The 19,494-nt window shown below is 36.0% G+C and overlaps 1 protein-coding gene across 6 annotated transcripts in view; it reads left to right on the top strand.

Annotated features, from left to right (window-relative positions):
• LOC145994796 (uncharacterized) overlaps window positions 1-17,297 on the top strand; it is a 184,369-nt gene extending 167,072 nt beyond the window's left edge. For 4 of the 6 annotated variants that reach the window (XM_083131089.1, XM_083131088.1, XM_083131090.1 and 1 more), the window contains 4 exons: window positions 31-144; window positions 985-1,122; window positions 6,422-6,495; window positions 14,583-17,297. In XM_083131089.1, coding sequence (XP_082987215.1) covers window positions 31-144; window positions 985-1,122; window positions 6,422-6,495; window positions 14,583-14,784 — 528 coding nt within the window. In that variant the 3' untranslated portion in view covers window positions 14,785-17,297. Of the gene's footprint in view, window positions 1-30; window positions 145-984; window positions 1,123-6,421; window positions 6,496-7,249; window positions 7,266-11,807; window positions 11,869-14,582 lie in introns of all 6 variants that reach the window. The other 2 variants (XM_083131091.1, XM_083131093.1) reach the window with 2 other exon arrangements.
• Window positions 17,298-19,494: the final 2,197 nt, after the last annotated feature.

Below are 19,494 nucleotides of genomic sequence, written 5' to 3'. Positions count from 1 at the left end.
TGTGTTAGCAATGAATTTGTTTATTTTCAGAATGGCCTGTACTATAATTTGGCAAACAATGATCCCCCAGCAAATGCAACTGAACCAGAAGTTGATGCCAATAGTCAAGGACCACAAGAGGAAATTGTTGATCTCAAACGACAGGTTGGCACAAGATATCTTATTATTGCTCTAGTACACCTACTCACCAAGAGTCAGCAGTAGTGTCCAGACAGTATATCGTGATATTTAAAAAAATATCATTCAGGCAATATCAACTAGAAGATATATTGTCATGATACTTTGGTGATATATATTGTGTCGGCGATATAATCTCATGATACTTTGGTGATGTATATTGTGTCTGTGATATGTCGTCATGATATTTGGCAATATATATCATGTTGGTGATATATCATCATGATATTTTAGCAATATATATTGTGTCAGTGATATATCATCACGATATTTGGCAATATATATCATGTCAGTGATATATCATCACGATATTTGGCAATATGTATCATGTCAGTGATATCATCACGATATTTGGCAATATATATCATGTCAGTGATATATCATCACGATATTTGGCAATATATATCGTGTCAACAATATATCATCATGATATTTGGCATTATATATCATGGAGACAATATATCGTGATATCAAATTTCTGATATTGTTCATGCCTAGTCGGCAACTTCTTTGTGTTTTAAACTTTGACGTGAGATTTTAACTAGTAATAAGTTTTCCTTTCTATGCGTATGACAGTATGTGTTAAGTGTTGAAATATTAGCTGTACAAATTAATTCTCACCCCATAAATTAATTCACCTGTTATACTTTACTGTTGGGATTGTTCAAATTGGAACTTTCCCTGCTATGTTTGGGCACTCCAATTCCACATATTGATTTTTTTTAATCCTAGTTCACAATCTTGTTCCTGACACTTCACGTAATGTATGTGTTGTTTTACTGACGTGTTTGCATTATATTTTTGCAGGTAGTATTTTTGCAGCAGCAATTGGAAGAAAAGGATCGAACTATTCAGCTCCTACAACAGCAGATGTTGAAATACACAAATAATGCAACAGAAGCACCTCATAAAGAATCGTGTAATACAGCAACACAGACTGAAAGGGTCAGTAACATTAAATCATTTAATTGTAAATTTCTTAAATATGTCATTTTCAAGGCATGTGCGACTTATTCATGTTATGTATATTAAAAGTATATATTTGGTCTAGGAATTAATTCGTGCGGTTGTTACGCACACATTGAAGCTGTAGTTCAAACACAAAATACATAAATACCTTAAGAAAAATATTGTCCACCACTTTCGCCCATCTGTCAGGCAAGTTACGGATTCCGTGGCGAAAGAAGTCCTCATCCTTTGAAGCGATCCAGTCAGAGACCCATTTTTCGATATCTTCTGAAGAAGTGAACCACTGTCCAATCAAATCGTTATTCATGCAATCGAACAAGTAGTAGTCCGAAGGAGCAACGTCTGGTGAATACGGCGGGTGGGGTAAAACTTCCCATCCGACATTTTCTAAATAGGTTTTGACTGGTTTTGCGACATGTGGGCGAGCGTTATCATGTTGAAAAATAAGTTTATCATGTCTGTTCTCCCATTCTGGTCGTTTCCTGGCCAGAGCTTGCTTCAAACGCATTAATTGTCGTCGATAACGTTCTCCATTAATAGTTTCACCCGCTTGCAGCAGCTCATAGTACACCACACCTTTCATATCCCACCATATGCACAGCATAACCTTTGCACAGTGAATATCTCATTTCAGTTGTGATGGACCTGGTTCACCTGGCTTCACCCAGGCCTTTTTTCATTTCGGGTTCTCGTAATGGATCCACTTCTCATCGCCAGTAACAATGCGATGCAAAAACCCCTTTCTTTTCTGTCTTTGAAGCAGCAAATCGCAAATGGTTTTTCGTCTTTCAATGTCTCTGTCTTTCAATTCATGTGGAACCCAATGTGACATCTTTGAATCATTCCCATGGCTTTGAGGCGTTTGGAAACTGTTGTTTGATCAACGCCTAATGCTTCTGCAAGTTCTTCCTGCGTTTGACACAAATCCTGATCGAGCAATGCTCTCAATTCTTCGTCTTCAAATTTTTTTGGCTGTCCAGGTCGCTCTTGGTCTTCCAGGCCGAAATCACCACTTCTAAACCATGCAATCCACTTCTGACACGTTCGCTCAGCTAGCGCATGGTCACCATACACTTCCACCAAAATACGATGACTTTCGGTAGCACTTTTCTGCATGTTAAAGTAATGAAGCAGAACACCCCGCAAAAACACTTTATCTGGCACGAACTGCACCATGTTCAGTTGACCAAAAAATGCTGTTGTTGACGCGTCAATCAACTGCCCTATACTACGAACGATGCGTGCTGACAGGAGTTTTCAACGCATGTGTGGCTACACGGAACTGTGGGACGATACGCTCGTTACGACATCTATTATCCAGGCGCACGAATTAATTCCTAGACCAAATATAAAAATATATCATAAAATACTTACGTTTCGTGAGTATCTGTTTTACGAAAGAACGACGTTTCGGGATCTAACTGTTCCCTTCTTCAGGTTATCATTCTAGGCCAGTATGATCACTACAAAGCCACGTCAATTAAGACAGGGATAGAGAAAATAGGTAAAACTGGATAAAAATGGATAAAAAGTTGATTCCATACCAACTGGCCCCATACATGTAAAACTTCATGATCTATTCCTTTCCTTAAAAACTCCAACTCTAAAAAGGCCCGTAAAAAACTTTCACACGCTAAACATGTTAAATCCCCTTCACAGTGCCATCCATGCTTGCCCTCACAACGTATCAACTCGTTGAATATGACAGTGTGTGTTACCAACTCGTTGAATATGTCGTGAGGGCAAACATGGCATTGTGAAGGGATTTTAACGTGTTTAGTGTGTGAAAGTTTTTTACGGGCCTTTTTAGAGTTGGAGTTTTTAAGGAAAGGGATAGATCATGAAGTTTTACGTGTATGGGGCCAGTTGGTATGGAATCAACTTTTTATCCAGTTTTACTATTTCCTCTATCCTTGTCTTAATTGTTGTGGCTTTGTAGTGATCATACTGGCCTAGAATGATAACCTGAAGAAAGGAACAGTTGGATCCCGAACGTCGTTCTTTCGTGAAACAGATACTCATGAAACGTAAGTATTTTATGATATATTTTTATATATACTTTTAATATGTCTACATATATATGTGCATTTTTCTCAAAAAATACAATATGCATACATTTAACCTTTAGCGTCTCGCGTCCCTGTATTCACGCCAGTGCATTTTCAAGTGTGTGCTTTTCAAACTTGACGCGAAGTACAAAGAAAATGGTAAGTCCAGAACTAATTGTCGTAGACAGATGAAATTACTTTTTTTTCTTTCCAAAAAAGGGATTTTAGTGGAGGTAAAATGTATACATTGTGTGTTAAATGAACAAGAAGAAGAAGAAAGTTGAATTTTCTTTAAAATGTTGGAATACACTCATGCCCCTGTACCCCCCCACCCTCAATAGATCAAAGTGAATGAAAAAATGTAGTGTGTAGTGGTGGTACATTCCTACAACCCTGTAAAGTTTCGTTGAAACCAGACAGATACTTCTTGAGTAAAAAAAAATATTGACTATATAAAGCAGCAGTGTTGCCAGCTTCGGGGCAATGTCCAGAATTTTGCTTCTAGAATCGGCCCCATAGACGCTGGATGGACCAAATTTTGAGAAAAGCACGACAAAAGATCACTCTATAAGCATATGTCATTCACGTGCCACAACTTAGAAAAAATAGCAGAAATTACGGGATTCGGAAATTTTGCGTAATTATGAAAAATTTTGAAATTTGGGCCCTTGTCCCCTACTTCCCCAATGGATCCTTAATTTTCGGATGTTACTTAAAATGTTTCTTTTTACTCATTCTTACATTTAGAATTTAAATTGTTCAAAACTATGCAGCAGTTGAGGAGTTAGTCTTTTATCTTCAACTTATCCCTTAGTAACAATAGGGAAACAAAGGAATTTTTCAAACTGCACTTGTTATTACTAGTAACAATGGATGAATTGTTTTGTAATTACAGTATATAATACCTTTATATGTAAACTAATGAACAGAAAAGACAGAACTGAAATACAGTGTATAGTTTCAAGAAATGACGCGTCAATTGCTGCCGTGTGCTAACACGTGTTCGGGGCAAATTTCAACAATCGGGCCTTTGCCCTCGCATCCCCCCTGAATTCTTAATTGTTGGACGTAGCTTAAAATGTTGTTTTTTACTCATTCTTTCTTGTAGAATTTTTTTTTGAAAATGATGCAGTAGTTTACAAGTTATAGCCACTTTTAGAAATCTATCCCATAGTAATATGGCGGTAACGAAGGGAAACAATGGACTTTTTCAAACTTTGCCTGTTAATAGTAGTAACAATGGATGTACTGTTTTGTAATTCAAGTATGTCATACCTTTGTATGTATACTAAAGATCAAAAAATACAGAACTGAAATATCGTGTGTAGTTTTTGAGAAATTGCATGCTAATTTCTGCCGCTCACTGCTGTTCGGAATAGTGACTATCCGGCGTTAAGGGGTTCACATGTGGCGGTCGTAATTTCGACCATCGGGCAGCTAAAGGTTAAACATTGCATATAAGTTTAAACTAACTTTTATTGTGCATAAATGAAAATAATTTTGTCAAAATTTAGTCAAAAAAATGCAGGTTCAACCAAGACTCGAACCCAAGTCTCTGCTCTAGCAAGGGAGCTACCAAAGTAGCTATTGTTTTGCATTTTTTATTTTATTAATTAATTTATTTATTTTGACCTGTGTGAAAATTGTCTCATTGGAATCTGATGCTGTTGAAACAGTCACCATATCTATGATGCTGAATTTAGGTTACCTTAGGTTTTGGCATGCCCTCCATGCTGTTAGATGCTCAACACTGTTGATGTTACCAGTGTTTCAACAGCAACAGATCCTTTTGTCATATCGCACACTGAGACATTTTCCACGTGGGTTAAGCAGCAGAAGCAAACAATTGAGTGAAACCAGGGTTGAATTTGTAGAGACCTTGGTTCAAGTCCTTTTCAAGGTAGCATTTTTTTGCTTGAAGGTAAATTTCCACACAGTGCATCCCGGGGCAGGTGATCTGAACCAGGAATTTTTTCAGTCATTTCCCTCTTTCTGCATGGCTCTGAGCCCCACCCAGCCGCGTATCAATGAGCACATGGGACAACCCTGGGAGGTAAAGGCGGCTGGGAGTGATCCTGATGATCACATCATGCCAACTATGGCCGAGATCAAGAATATGTGGAGCTCTAACCCTGTATATTCACAAGGGTACCTTTACCTTACCTTGTATCTCCTGTGTGTCTAAACCTAACATAAATGAATTTTGTTATACGAGGGTCATTCGGAAAGTAACTTCCGTTTGAGTATAAGAGAAACACCAGGACATTGTGATAGTTTTTATTATATACAACTGAAAGAGACAACTCTAAGCTATTTTTCTACTAAGCACTGTTTCTTTTGAGACACTTATCATATCGGTGAACAAGGTTTACAATACCCATGCCAAAGAAATTTGCTGCCTGTGAATTCAGCCATGCAGTAACACTGTTGTTGAGCTCCTGTTCATTGTTGAAGTGCTGTGCCCCTAGCCACTTCTTCATTTGTGGAAAAAGGTGATAATCGCTAGGGGCTGTAAGGATGGTGGTCAAAAAATTCCCACTGAAAATGTTGGAGAAGGTCCTTGGTTCGAGCAGCAGTATGGAGGCAAGCGTTCATGCACGAGAACAATGCCAGAACCCAACATGCCACGTCACCTGTTTTGAAATGCTCGTCGCAATTTCTTGAAGGTTTCACAACACACTTGTGCGTTGATTGTTGTGCCTCGTTCCAGGAACTCCACCAACAGTATCCCTTTTCTGTCCCAAAACACAGTTGCTCAAGGACAGTGTTACTGCATATCTGAAGCATAGCAGATTTCTTTGGCATTGGTACTGTAAACCTTGTTCTCCGATATGATAAGCGTTTCAACAGAAACTGTGCTTATGTAGAAAAATAGCTTCGAGTTGTCTCTTTCAGTTGTATATAATAAAAACTCTCACAATATCCTGGTGTTTCTTTTATACTCAAACGGAAGTAACTTTCCGAATGACCCTCATATGTTCGCAAACATAATATCGTTACATGGTTGAATTTTATTTTAATTTTGAAACAAGCTAAATTAAAATTCACAAGATGATCACTGTTGTAATGCAAGGAATTTTAAGACCTTCCTTTGTTTCTTTCTCATCCTTTACATTGTAAAGAACATTAACAGTAAATTAAAATAATAATTTTAAGGTGTGAATAATATCAGACTCATATTTATTTAAACATATAAAATAATATTTAAATTTGTTTTATGTTTACAGCTGCGACCCTTGTCAACAGGTTCTGCTATTCCACAATCTTGTTCCACAGACACAAATATGGGTTCTCTAGTCAGGTGAGTAACATGATATTGAATTTGATGTTAATAAATTGTCAATTAGAAAATCAATTAATTTTTCATGTTTGACTTGACTTGAATGTAAAACTAAACTTAAATGGACTTAGCAGAAGAAAAGCCATGTAAATTTAGACAAATTACTTAAATATTTAAACCCGACACACACACACACACACATATTACCTCATATATTCTAACACTTTTCTTGTCTTCATGTGAACTCTTATTAAAAATGTTTCACTTGAAGACTAATAAATGGGTGTTCTTGCAAACATAGTATTAGAATAAATAAAAATAAAGTTGAAAATGTATACTGTTTAATAAGAACCATTGACACTAATATTTAGGTAACTATTACACATGTTTTTCTATATTGTAACCTATTTGAATTTAATTGTAAATGTGATTGTTAGTTTAAAACAAGGGAACTTATTAATATATATTAAGCTGGGAATTGACTAAAGTAGCATACTTAATGCTTGATTTAATTAGGAGAGTAATAAAATTAATTTTCATGTATCAAATTAAAATGTGAAATAATTTCCAGATTTGTTTTTTTAGCCAAGAATCCTTAAAGTGTTGGATTTTTTAATTGAAGAGCTTAAAAATTCCTTTAATCATATGTCTCTTCCTCCCACAGAATGCAAGAATTATGATTGTACACGAAGACTTTTTGGATGTTGTAATAACATATTGCATAATCTAATAAAATATATTTTTCTATTTTTACTTTTTTTTTTTACTTGTGCAGCTTTAGGATTGGCAAGGTATCGTGTTTGTCTTATGTGGACTTTCTATTTGGAACTCTTCTCATGGTAGCTGCTAATTTTCTCTGTTGGCTTCATCTTGTATACAGAGGGCTTGAAGTGCCTGTGCCTGTTTATTAGATAATGCATGTGTACGTAGTGTTGTGAGGTTTTGTGCAAGTACTTTTGGTTTCACAAATATCTTCTATGTAACTTGAAAGAGGTCATTCACAAGAAAGTGAAAGACATATATTTCCAGTTAGCAAAGAAATTAATTAAGGCAGAAAATCTGCATGTGTAATCTATGATAAACCACATTTAGTCTAAAAATGTTTATTTGGAGTTAACTTGTATTGTCTAATTCTTTTACAGGCTCATTTAGCAAATTTTGTATTTTGATGGTAGTTGTTGTTTCAAAAGTCCCTTCTACAAGTGTAGAAATTCTACAGTTGTAAAAGGTTTATAGTGGGGTCGGAACCCCGGAAAATATTTCACTTCCGGCGAAGAACGTGCCCTTTTGGGGGCGGATACTACATTAAATCTCGAACATAAAATGCCCCAGACCCCAAGTTTTTAAGCCCTCGTTTGCTTGTAATGGCGTCTTCAAAATGGCGGTCATGAGGAAGATTCTAAACCTGAAACCTGTTAGTTTATTGCAGTTATTTATCAGTCATGAAATCTTATTTTCACCTAATTTGCAGTTTATGACTGTATTATGATAATAAGAAATTAAAAAGACCCACTTTATCAAATAATATTAGATATGGCGGCCAATATGTCTTCGAAAAGTCTAAAAACCCTTTAGCTATTTGATCATGTTTTGGATCAAACCTTATGTTTTGGATGTGCCAGAACGACACGGTTGCATCCAAAATAGTGTCAGACTAAGCCCATGAAATAATAATAGTTCAATGTTTGACAATCTGTATATGTACAGGGTGTTTCAAAAGTCTTGACACCATACAACAACTGCGTTATTAGTGCAGATGACGAAAAATGGAAAGAGGGGAAAGTTGTTCGAAATATGAGGTTTTCAATATAATGTGCTTGATTTTTCAACGTAGCATGCACCGTTGAGCCTGTTCGCTGGTACGAGCCTCAATGAGAACTGACATTGCCTTGTTGCCACATGCTTCGTCCTTTAGGGGACATTTACGTTATCGCAACACCATACTGTACTCAGTAAATTGAGAATGATGACGCAAAATTAGAGACAAAGTAAAAAGTGTGTGTGTGTTGTGTGTGTACAGAAACACACACTCACGCACACATACGCACAAACACACAACTACAAAATCTGTAATTGTGGCTAATGTTATCTGAAATAGACATTGTTCATTAGTGCATAGTGATATGAACAAGGGATAAAATTTCGAAACGAAATCAGGGATCTAGTAGATCACCAGTAAAATATATTTCCGTTCAGACATCTTCTGTTGGTGCAAACAGGAAATGCCAACAACAATGACGATTAAAGAGGATAACGGTTCACGCAGACTTTGCCTTTGGTGACCTAGATTAGCCGTATCGAGTAAGTTGTGTCTCTCAATGAATAAGTCAAGACATCTGGTACCGTTCATCAAAAGGATGGAAGCAGTGGAGTGGACGAAAACCAGCAGAAAAAAATATTAAAAATGTAATGATTCGTGCGTTATGGGTTGCTATCTTCCATCATCACGTTGCTTCTCTTCCAGGTGCCTCTTGCACACATTCCAAGGGCCAGTGGCACGCATGGAGGGTGTTAATATCCATATCCAATCTTTAGTCCCATTTTTGGAGATACTCTGGACAACTGGGGACCTTAACCTCTGCTGGTTACGCTGTCTTTCCTTGTCCCAACACCTTGCTTCTCAGAACTACCCTCGAGGTGTCCTCCATCACTGTCCGGTCCAACCCCACTATTACATTTATTGCAATGTATCTTTGTGTTGGATATGAACTTTTGGTTCCTGAGGGTCTTTCCGGTACGATAGTGGCTAATTATACTGCCTTGTAATCAAAGGGTCCAGTTCAATCCTTGCTGGAAGCACATTTGGATCCTACTTTTTATGCTGTAGGTCCAGTCTCACTTGCCCTACCTGAGCATAAGTAGACTCAAAACAAACTTTGTTCCAATGAGACTCAGAATGTTAGGTGTTGGTTCAGGATCATGTGTATATTTGGAGAACTACTTCAGAATGAGCAGTAGAAGGCTTTTGTCAAAGAAGCCAGAAAAATAGTGGTGATAGGAATGTTATGCGGTAACCACATGTCTCTCATTGAAGATGTATATGGCAGGCCTTGGCCCGTAATGGTGCATCACGTGTTTAGTTTGTATTCCCCTACTCATCCTGAATAAGTTTTGTGCTACTTTTTATGTGATTATAGTACAATATCAGACTTTGTAACTCACGATAAAAAGGCAATTTCCCATGTGACTGGCAGTCAGCACTTTGATTCCCATCATTCTATTTACCTTGTTTTCTAGACTGAATTGCATTACATCATATTGAATAATTCGCAAGAGGAACCACACTAAAAATAAGTGTCTGATGAAGGCAGCATGTGTTCTCCTGAAATGTCACAACAAGAACTGTGTTTTTATGCTTGTAACAACTGCAGACTATGAGGGAAATAATTGTATAATGCAAGCAATACCTACATACAAGAAAAAAACATTAATTCACAAGTTGTTAATGTATTCTGAGAATGAACTCTATCTTACATTATGTGGCAAATCTCTTCTAGGAGTTTCACGAGGTCCTGGGATTGATTCCCAAAAAAGTGAAAAAAAAGTGCTCCCCTGTGCTTAGCACCACGCCATGAAGGCGTATAGGGGGTGTGGGGGTAACGCCCCACACTTTCTTGATCCGGTCATGAGTGGGGGTGATATGATCAGCATCACGCCCCTGACCGCCTTTACCCCCCAGGGTTTCCCCCAGGTACCCATGTTATTCGACGCTGGGTGGGCGCCGGGGCCGCTTCCATCGTTAGAAAAGTTCCCGGATTTGAACCGGCCGGGGATCGAACCCGGGACCTTGAGCATAGTAGTCAGACGCGTTACCGACTGAGCCACCGCGGCCATGGATTGATTCCCAACAGGAACATATTTTAGTATTTCGGAGCCCCCTTTAAACTACAAATCCAGTTGCTGTTAGCTTACCTGTACACAAGTGAGCTTAAAACGAAACTTTTATGTAGGAATTAAATTCCACAGTGTAGAAATAGGTTTAATTACTTTTCACAACACCTTACTAATACAGAAACATAATTAGCTCCATCCTTAGATTTGTATGACTTAACTTAAACTAGACTTCATTTTGTGAATGGCCTCTTGTATCTGGAAGCAATCTTTGTTCAGATGTAGACTTCTGTAAATTTGATTTTTGTAAGTCGAAATTGCTGCCTATTGTATGAGGAAGTGAATATCAAACCTGTTTTAAAATTTATGGTAGAATTTTTTCTAATAATTGTGATCATAAAGTGTCTTTGAAGTATGCCTTGTAATTTCATCAAAAGTTGTTTTCCGTCCAGTCTTAGCATGTACTGTAAGTAGATATGTATCTCCTACTAGAGTTGGGTAAACATCACATGTATTTTTTTTTTTAGTTTTTGTGTTGTTCTCAAGCACGTGTATTGAATTGATAATGTTCTGTGAGACAAAAACTGAAGCACAAAGGGAAATGACAGCTATTTACCTCACAATACAAAAGTTGCAAATGCCATTATAGGGTGGTGAACAGTCTTCCATTGTTGAAAAAGTTGATTCACACTCGCACTGTAATTGCCATGAATTTGTGTTTCCTGAAATACGAATGCAGTTGGCTTGTGCCTTGATGTAGGGAGCTACTTGACACAATTGACTAGTTTTTGCTGGTTTTATGAGGCAATGTTAAATGAGGACATGAATTGTTTTTCACGTGAAACATATAAGTATACACTACCATTTACATTACATGTCAAGTATGATCATTGTTTTAAGAGTTGTAAATACTTAAGTATTTTTACTTCGACCCTATACTTTTGAATTCAGAAAAAGCATTACTTCAACCTTCATAGCAGAGTCATTATTTATAAGTTCATCACTCATCTAGAGAGCTAGAAAAGTGACATGAGATAGCAAGAATACAGACCTTTACGTCATCCAATTTTTTTCCCAAATTCTTTAGTTAATCAATATAATTTTGCATGAGTTTTTAATGTAAAACTTTTAAAAAATTAAACTTAAAATGTCATGACAAAATAATTTTTTAATATAATTGTTGAAAAAACGTGGATTTGGCAATATTTGTATATAAAGAAAGATAAATTTGTGTCAGATTATTAATATTTATCAGTACTTATGCACAAGATCACATTTGTTTTATTATGTTGTTATTTTTTTGAGTGCGGTTAAGCATTCATGTTCTTAAATTTTACAAATAGTTTGCTCATTTTATGTTTCACCCAAGCTTTGCATCACTTAGATAAGTCTTTTCTTGACTTGAGTGCCAGTTTTGTATATTGTAAATGAAATAAGAAAAACAAAATTAAGATTTTCCCAACCCTGGTAGAAATAATAATATATCTGATTCTTGATCTTAGAGAGCTAGTAGCTTCTAATTATGGCCAATCTCTTCCATGCTGCTTTTATTAGACATACGGAGTAAGTATTTACCATACATAACAGCTTGACTTTTAATATTGCACGTTAAATGATATTCACTTTGCCATGAATGGATAAATATAAATAGAATTTTATACCTACTTACCAATATATAAATATGTATAAGATAAAATAGTTGTAAATTTTGTTTTCTTTGAGGAATGAAGTCAATGAGCTATAATGGAAATAATGTGGCTAGAGAATGCTAGAGCAGGAATTAAGGGTGTATGGATACTGATTCAATGTTCTCGCAGGCAGTTGGGGCACTTAAGTGAAAAGCAGCATCTAAAAGAGCAGCTGGAGGCTCTGACTGCTTGCAGTATGTTAAAAGTGGCATCTGAAATATGATAGTGGAATTCTTGTACTTCAGATTCTTGTGCAGTCTTAGGAAAATATTCTTTCAAAACAGTATATTACATTGATTTTCATGGTGATTGCAATTTTTTCACAATCTCTGCCTCCACCCTACAGTGATCTTCAAAAACCGTCCGTTGCAGCATCAGTATCCATTAGCAAGGTCTATAGTTGCCCTAAGATTTCCTTCAATAAATAGTGCATTCAAGTGTGAATAATTTTGTTTCAACGCCTCACATTGCTGCGTAGTTTCGTTCTTAAATTATGCATGATAGTAGATGTTGGCTGTTCGATAATGCAGGGGCACGTTCATATATTTCCTTGTTTTGTTCTGCATGATTTTGAAATTTCTTCCGTTGTATTGTGCAAATTATCTTTTGTCACATCTGTAGTGACTTTATCACTAAAATTACGTAATATAACATTTCTGTGCAGGGGCTCAAGTGTGTAGTAGTTAGTGAACATTCTACAAAGCAAGTGCCCTGTAGTTGTCATAAAGGTGGAAATTCTGACAATTCTTATGTTCTAATACTTGTTAATGGTGTGCAGTATTTGCCAATATATGAGGTATTACCTTTAGTATCCATTTTAGGCAAGAAAACACTTCATCATTTTGACATTTTTTATGTATTGACCAAATGCTGTATCTCTGAATTTGTGGTATGGGTGTTTGTTCTTTCTCTTGACTAATTTATCAGTGTTCATCATTCAATGTATTGTATTCATTAAAATAGAAAGAAAGATTGAGCGGCTTCAGTGGCTGAACGGATTAAGTGGCCAACTCACAATCTTGTCACTGAAAGTTCAGGGTTTGAGTTCCAGTCTAGTCATGGGAGTTTCTATTTGTGTGTGTGCCTTTAATTTCTCGAAATATAATTGTCATCCTCACAATTAGCAGCATATAATAGGAAAAATAGAAATATACTAGTATTGCATCATATTATATTTTCGGGATGCTCTCTTTCACTTACTAAATTTCATAAGCAGGGTTCCCCCTCACCTGGAAATCATGGAAAACTTGGGAAACCCCATAAAGAAATTTACACAATGTGCATATAAGTTATTCATTGCTATTTTCAAGAGTATAAACACGAGTCCAAGTAAAATTCAGGAATGAAGTAAATGTGACATCTAGCTGTTGGAATTTGAAAGATATTGTTACAACATACATTCACAAAAGATTATAGCCCATCCTTTGTTCACATAGAATTTTATAGGGAATGACGGGCTATGTCCGTTGCCTATCTTATTGGACAAAAAATTGTTAGTTTGGAAAGGGTTAATTTGAATAGTGAATATTCTCTTGACTAGCAACCGTAGTTCAACACGTAAACCTTGGTCATAGAACCACAGAATGGTCTGAAAATTTATTTTAACGCATTGAATCCCGGGCTATTTAAATTGGCAATAACAGAAACCTGGGCATTTTATGTGATTTTCAACAATCTAAAACAATCAATTTTTTGTCGTGTTATACATCAAAATAAAAGCAATTTCTTTACCTACACGATAAAAAAAACAATGAGAATCTGTGTATTCTTGCATGTGCTAGAGATGTTCAACATAGTCCTTGTTTTTCATATAATGAAAAAGTCCGTACTAATTATACTAATACCCTTAGTATGAAACACAGGCGGTGTGCAGGTAAATAACCCATTACAAGTAAATAAATAAGTGTTCCATTTCTTACAATATTTCAAGTAAACACATTGATGCCCATAGGAGTTTTCTCAGGAGGGGAGGGCTCTTCAAGATTCCATATGTAGGGTGTACTGAAATTGATCCTGTCATCAACATAAAAAATAATGTTAGCATGCTAAATTCCATTAGCCAGGAAGGAGAGCTTGAGCCCCCTGCCCCCATATGGGCACCCATGGACAAGTGTGTGTATGTGTGTGTGTTTGTGAGTGATGATAAACAAATAAAAATATAGGCCTAGTACTGCAATCAATGAAATAAATGTGCTTTCCATTCAATGAGAAGACTGTTCAAAATTTCACCACCAGGGTACAGCACAATGCAGAGGCATACCAAAAGAACTCCCAGGAACATTCTGCACATGCATGTCCCAGCATCGTAACTCTAAACATTCAAGTGATATTGCACGTGCATGGGACACTCGCCATATATTGAGGATGCTCGTGCATGGCACGAGCATGGGATTGATTCAATGTGTTAAAATTGCCTGGAAAACTTGAAAAAAATTCAGTGAATTTGTTTTGCCAAAATTGGTGGGAACTCTGATAAAAGTGTACATATATAGGTTAATTCGATTTCTGTACATACTATTTTTGCAAGAATGTAAAAATGTGATATGATGATGTGAAACTCAAACTTTTTTTTATCCTATGCTCTTGCAGTTCGACTGATGCATCGAACAGGAAGAAAAATCCGGAAGTGGGCAAGGGAGGGTTGAGAATGGCTAAAGCAGGGAGGTTGCCGAGTGCGGGAACAGAAGAATCGAGCAGTTCATCCAAGGCTAGTGGCGAATCGAGCATTCCAAGGAAGTATTCTGCCTTGCCACGGAAAGTGACTGGAACCGCAGTGACTCGAAGGACATGATCTGGTTACCAAAGAATAGATTCTAATTTGTAAATGTGCACTAGAAATGAACTGCATATGTGATAATAAAAAGTATAAGCTTTGAAATCCAGAAAGTACTGAACTAGTGAAGTTTAATCTGGAGAAGCTAGCATGGTGCTTTGTACATAAATGTAAAAAACATAATTTGTTATTCACAATAACAGTACCAAATAATGATATGAACCAGAGATGGAACAGGATGGAGTGTATTGGAAGGAGAAAAATGCTTTACAGCCAAATGTATAAAAGAAAATTAATCATTATTGAATGTGCTCTAAGTTATGTGTATGTATTTATTTATTTGTGATTATGTATGCTTGAGTGAGTGCAGATGGGTATGTGTGTGTGTGTGTGTGTGTGTGTATACAGGTACAAATGTGTGAATGAATGCAATACACATGCAACATGGCAGTGTATATTCGAAAATGGATGACAGTTGCTGCTTGCATGCCGTTCGAGTATTTTCTTTTAAGAGAAGCGAAATGCACAAACAAGAAAATGTTTAGATATCAGAAAAGCATTTGAGAGAGTATTATGCAAAAAGATGAGTTGCGACATATTAACTGACTTCCGTTTAGAAGTTCCACATGTGTGTGTAGATGCATCAGTCAATCCTAGAGCATTATATACATGTGTTATATAATTAACATTCCTTTTCAGATATCAGTTGTCATGTAGGTGGAAAATATACAGTTGTAGACAGTTCTCAAATTCCAATTGCTGTTATTAGTGTAAGGTATTTGTCAGTATATGTACTATTACATTCAGTAACTATTTTAGACAAACAAAAACAATATCAGATCATTTGACATTTTGGTATGTGGCTGTAGTATATTACTTTCCATAGTACTTAATAAGAACAGTCCTATTTTTTCTTGTACATTAAATGATTAAAAGAAAGTGGATCAGAGTGTATGGGAGTAAGAAAGTTGATAATTATCATATGTGAATATGTTGAAGTAAAATCTTGAAGCACGAAAAGCATTAATGCAAGTCAACTAGTCATTAATACATTACATCATTAAACATACTTGATGCAGATGGAAGATGTTGAAGTCTGCTGTGATAACTAACCTTTTATTTTTTGTGACTTCTTTAAGTGGCAAGTCCAAATCATTAAATGAATAATGTCTTTATATACTCTGATGCATTAAAAATGATAAATCTAAAAGGGTCAACGAAGCCTTCCAGTAGTTTACCAGAGCTAGTCCTATTTTTAGACCCTCCCCTTATTGAAATAATGAACCTGTTTGATTAATTTGAGCATTTTCTTAGTTTTATAGTAATTTTGAGCACACTATTGTTGTGTGAATTTGTGAAAAAAGTTTCAAATTATCGTTTTTGGTAACTATTTGTGTCAAAAGCAAAGACTAAAATTACATTGAATTTCAAATGCCATAATAGTCCAAATATAGTGATTAAATAGATATTTCAAATGTATTACTCATTTTTTTATCATCTTTCTGCAATAACATTTTTTTTTTAGATTTTTTTTTGCATAATAGAAATATGTAATCCTGGAGAAACACTTATATTTCTTTGAAAAATCATTATTTCATAACAATAACTAATCATGAATTGCTGCTTTAGAGGTATGCCATAGTAGTAAAAACTTCACAATAATAGTTGAGAAAACAATGCTAGTAATAGATAAATTCTAGATTATAAAACATTAGAAAAAATAGACATTGGATAATTTTGACTTCCTACATTTTCCCAGCTATATAAAATAACAGTTACATAAATATGTCAAGTATACATATCTTTATCATTGTGTTGATAGATAACATTCCAGGTACTTAGCATAGAGGGGAAAATAATAACTAGATCAATATTTGGTAAACCAGTAAAGTTTAATAGTTTAACTTGTTTATTACGTATGAAATTAATTGGGAAAATTTTGATTGGATCTTGTTTTCGTACTGTCATTAAAATTATACATACAATTTAGAGATGCATTTGTTATTTTTTAGCTTGTTATATGTCTGAAGATGGAGTCATGAATTTTTTTATTGTAATAATAGCAACAGATTGTTGTTGACTATAATTTTCTTTAAGTCTTTCAAGACCTAACTTTTGTGCTTCAAGATGAAAAGTTATCTTTTGTGGTAGTAAATCTACTACATGCCTATATAAACTTGGATGCTAATATTAGTTTTCATCTGACCAAAGAAATAAAGTCTATTTAAATGTTTTGATTTCTAACATTACATTACTTGTACAGATTACATAAATTATATGATGAAAACTTTCATTGTGCAGAATATTTTTGAGATGCATTACAATTAAACCAGATGCAGTTTACATAATTGGAATGAAGTGAAACAAAATAATTGATCATGTTGTGCTACAATGAACTCCAGTTTAATACTGTAAAAGATGAATTACTGTATTCATTATGAATAAGTTTTACTACACTGTTGTCTATTTAATTTGTAAACGAAGATTTTGTTTCACATTCTAAAATCTATTAAATACTCTTATTTCGTGAATTTTTATTTTTCATTGCATAAAATCGTCATCCCTGCATAATTGTTCTTAGTGTAATTTTATCTTCATGTAAAGTTGTGTGTTACCAAGAGGAAAAGTGAGCACAGTGGGACCTTTTTCATGGAACTTTGGCCCAAGAACTTACAACCTGGAAAAACTTTGTAATAGATTGTGTTATTGGGACCTGGACAGTAGAATGTATAAAGGAAGAAATTATAAAATCCAGAGTCATAAAAATTTGAGGTTCCATCAAAAAATAAAGTGAGTGGGGAGGCAGGGAGAGGTTGGGTAGCTACATTTTATTGTAGTGTTTACCTAGTTTTTCTTCCGTGCTGGTGGAGCAGTTGTCCCCTCTAGCGATGTCACTGTGTTTGACAATAGCTGTTTTTTTTTATTACTTTTGTGGGATTATTTACCAAATTTTACAGGTTGAACCAATTCAGCACATCTATATTCCAAAGATGCAAGGATTTTTATGCATATAGCAAAGAGTATGATCAGAGTGGCTACAAGGAATTCCAGGAATTATGTGTGAATAATTGACTCTGGGAATTATGTGTGCATTCTGTATCAGGGTGGCGACAGACCTGGAAAACCGGGAAAAGTCAGGGAATTTGAGGTGTCAAAAAAAGTCAGGGAAATGTCAGGGAATTTTGTCTTCATTGACTTTTTTCATTTTTTAATTTTTTTTTATTTATTTATTTAAAGATATTGTTATGGAACTCTGCACGGGAACAGGAAATCTCGTTCGTAAGTTTCAGCCTCAACTTTTAGGTCACTTTTATGCGCAATACAACCACGGCGCCAGAAACCAGTGATGGCAGGAGAAGAGAGAGGGAGACAGAGAAATTTCTCTCGCTCGGGCTTCTCGGCGGGAATTTTAAATTCGAACACTCTTTGGAGGAAAATTGTTATAACTCTGGCACTATGGGAGCAATCTACTTCGGATAAGTTTTGTTTTGCAGCTAGAACATCAGAGCATGCAACCGCGTACAATTCAGAACGAGGAACCGAGGAAGAGGGGCTTGGGGGGCGCGACCTATGAATTTCAATGAAAAAAAATCTGGAGTTTGCTCCCTCTTCTCCCGCTATTTTGGGGAGAATGCGCAAACCTTAGTATTCTCTTCAAAGAATGGACGTTTCCAAAGAGAATGAAACATGTTTCATGTTCTTGGGTGCCATACAAGTTGAATAATAAGCCAAAATGTGAAACTCTGTTTTTTACGAAAAATAGGTAATTTGCATATTGCTCAGAAAATTGTTATAACTCTGGCACTATGGGAGCAATCTACTTCGGATAAGTTTTGTTTTGCAGCTAAAACATCAGCGCATGCAACCGTGTACAATTCAGAACGCCGAACCGAGGAAGGTGGGTTTGGGGGGCGTGACCCCCGAATTTCAATGAAGAAACCATAAAAATCTGGAATTTGCCCCGTCTTCTTCTGCTATTTGGGATGAAGGCGCGAACTTTAGTATTATTTTCAAAGAATGGGCATTTCTCAAGAGAACGTAACATGTTTCATGTTCTTGGGTGCCATACAAGTTGAATAATAAGCCAAAATGTGATTTTTTTAAATATTTTTTTTTACGAAAGAAAGGTAATTTGCATTTTTGTAGGAAAATTGTTATACCTCTGGCACTATGGGAGCAATCTACCTCGGATAAGTTTTGTTTGCAGATAAAACATCATAGCATGCAACCGTGTGCAATTCAGAACGCCGAACTGAGGAAGGAGGGTTTGGGGGTGCGACCACTGAATTTCAATGAAAAAATAAAAAAAACTGGAGTTTGCCCCCTCTTCTCCCGCTATTTTGGGGAGAAGGCCCAAACCTTAGTATTCCTTTCAAAGAATGGACGTTTCCAAAGAGACTGAAACATTTCATGTTCCTGGGTGCCATACAAGTTGAATAATGAGCCAAAATGTGAAACTCTGTTCGGAAATGTGGCAAGCATATGTTGCGGAGAGGGGGGAGGTTGGTCATGAATGTGAATTTCCCAGGCTTGCTCCAGACCTGTGCCAGAGTTTTCACCCAAACATAAGAGTATGAAGGCCCAAAAAGCACATTCATTTCGTAATCAGCACCATGATACCATATGGTATCATCGGGGAGTAAAGGTAAAGCCTCTAATCTGTATTACGTGGAAAATGCATTGAATGATCATCTTTTCTTGTCCGTATGGGAGTAGTAAGGGGACTTG

The sequence above is a fragment of the Lepisma saccharinum genome, chromosome 11 (assembly GCF_977018435.1).
Source record: "Lepisma saccharinum chromosome 11, izLepSacc3.1, whole genome shotgun sequence".
In the NCBI taxonomy this organism is placed as follows: domain Eukaryota; kingdom Metazoa; phylum Arthropoda; class Insecta; order Zygentoma; family Lepismatidae; genus Lepisma; species Lepisma saccharinum.
The sequence above is the reverse complement of the archived record's forward strand: the minus strand, read 5'-3'. Positions and strand labels throughout refer to the sequence as shown.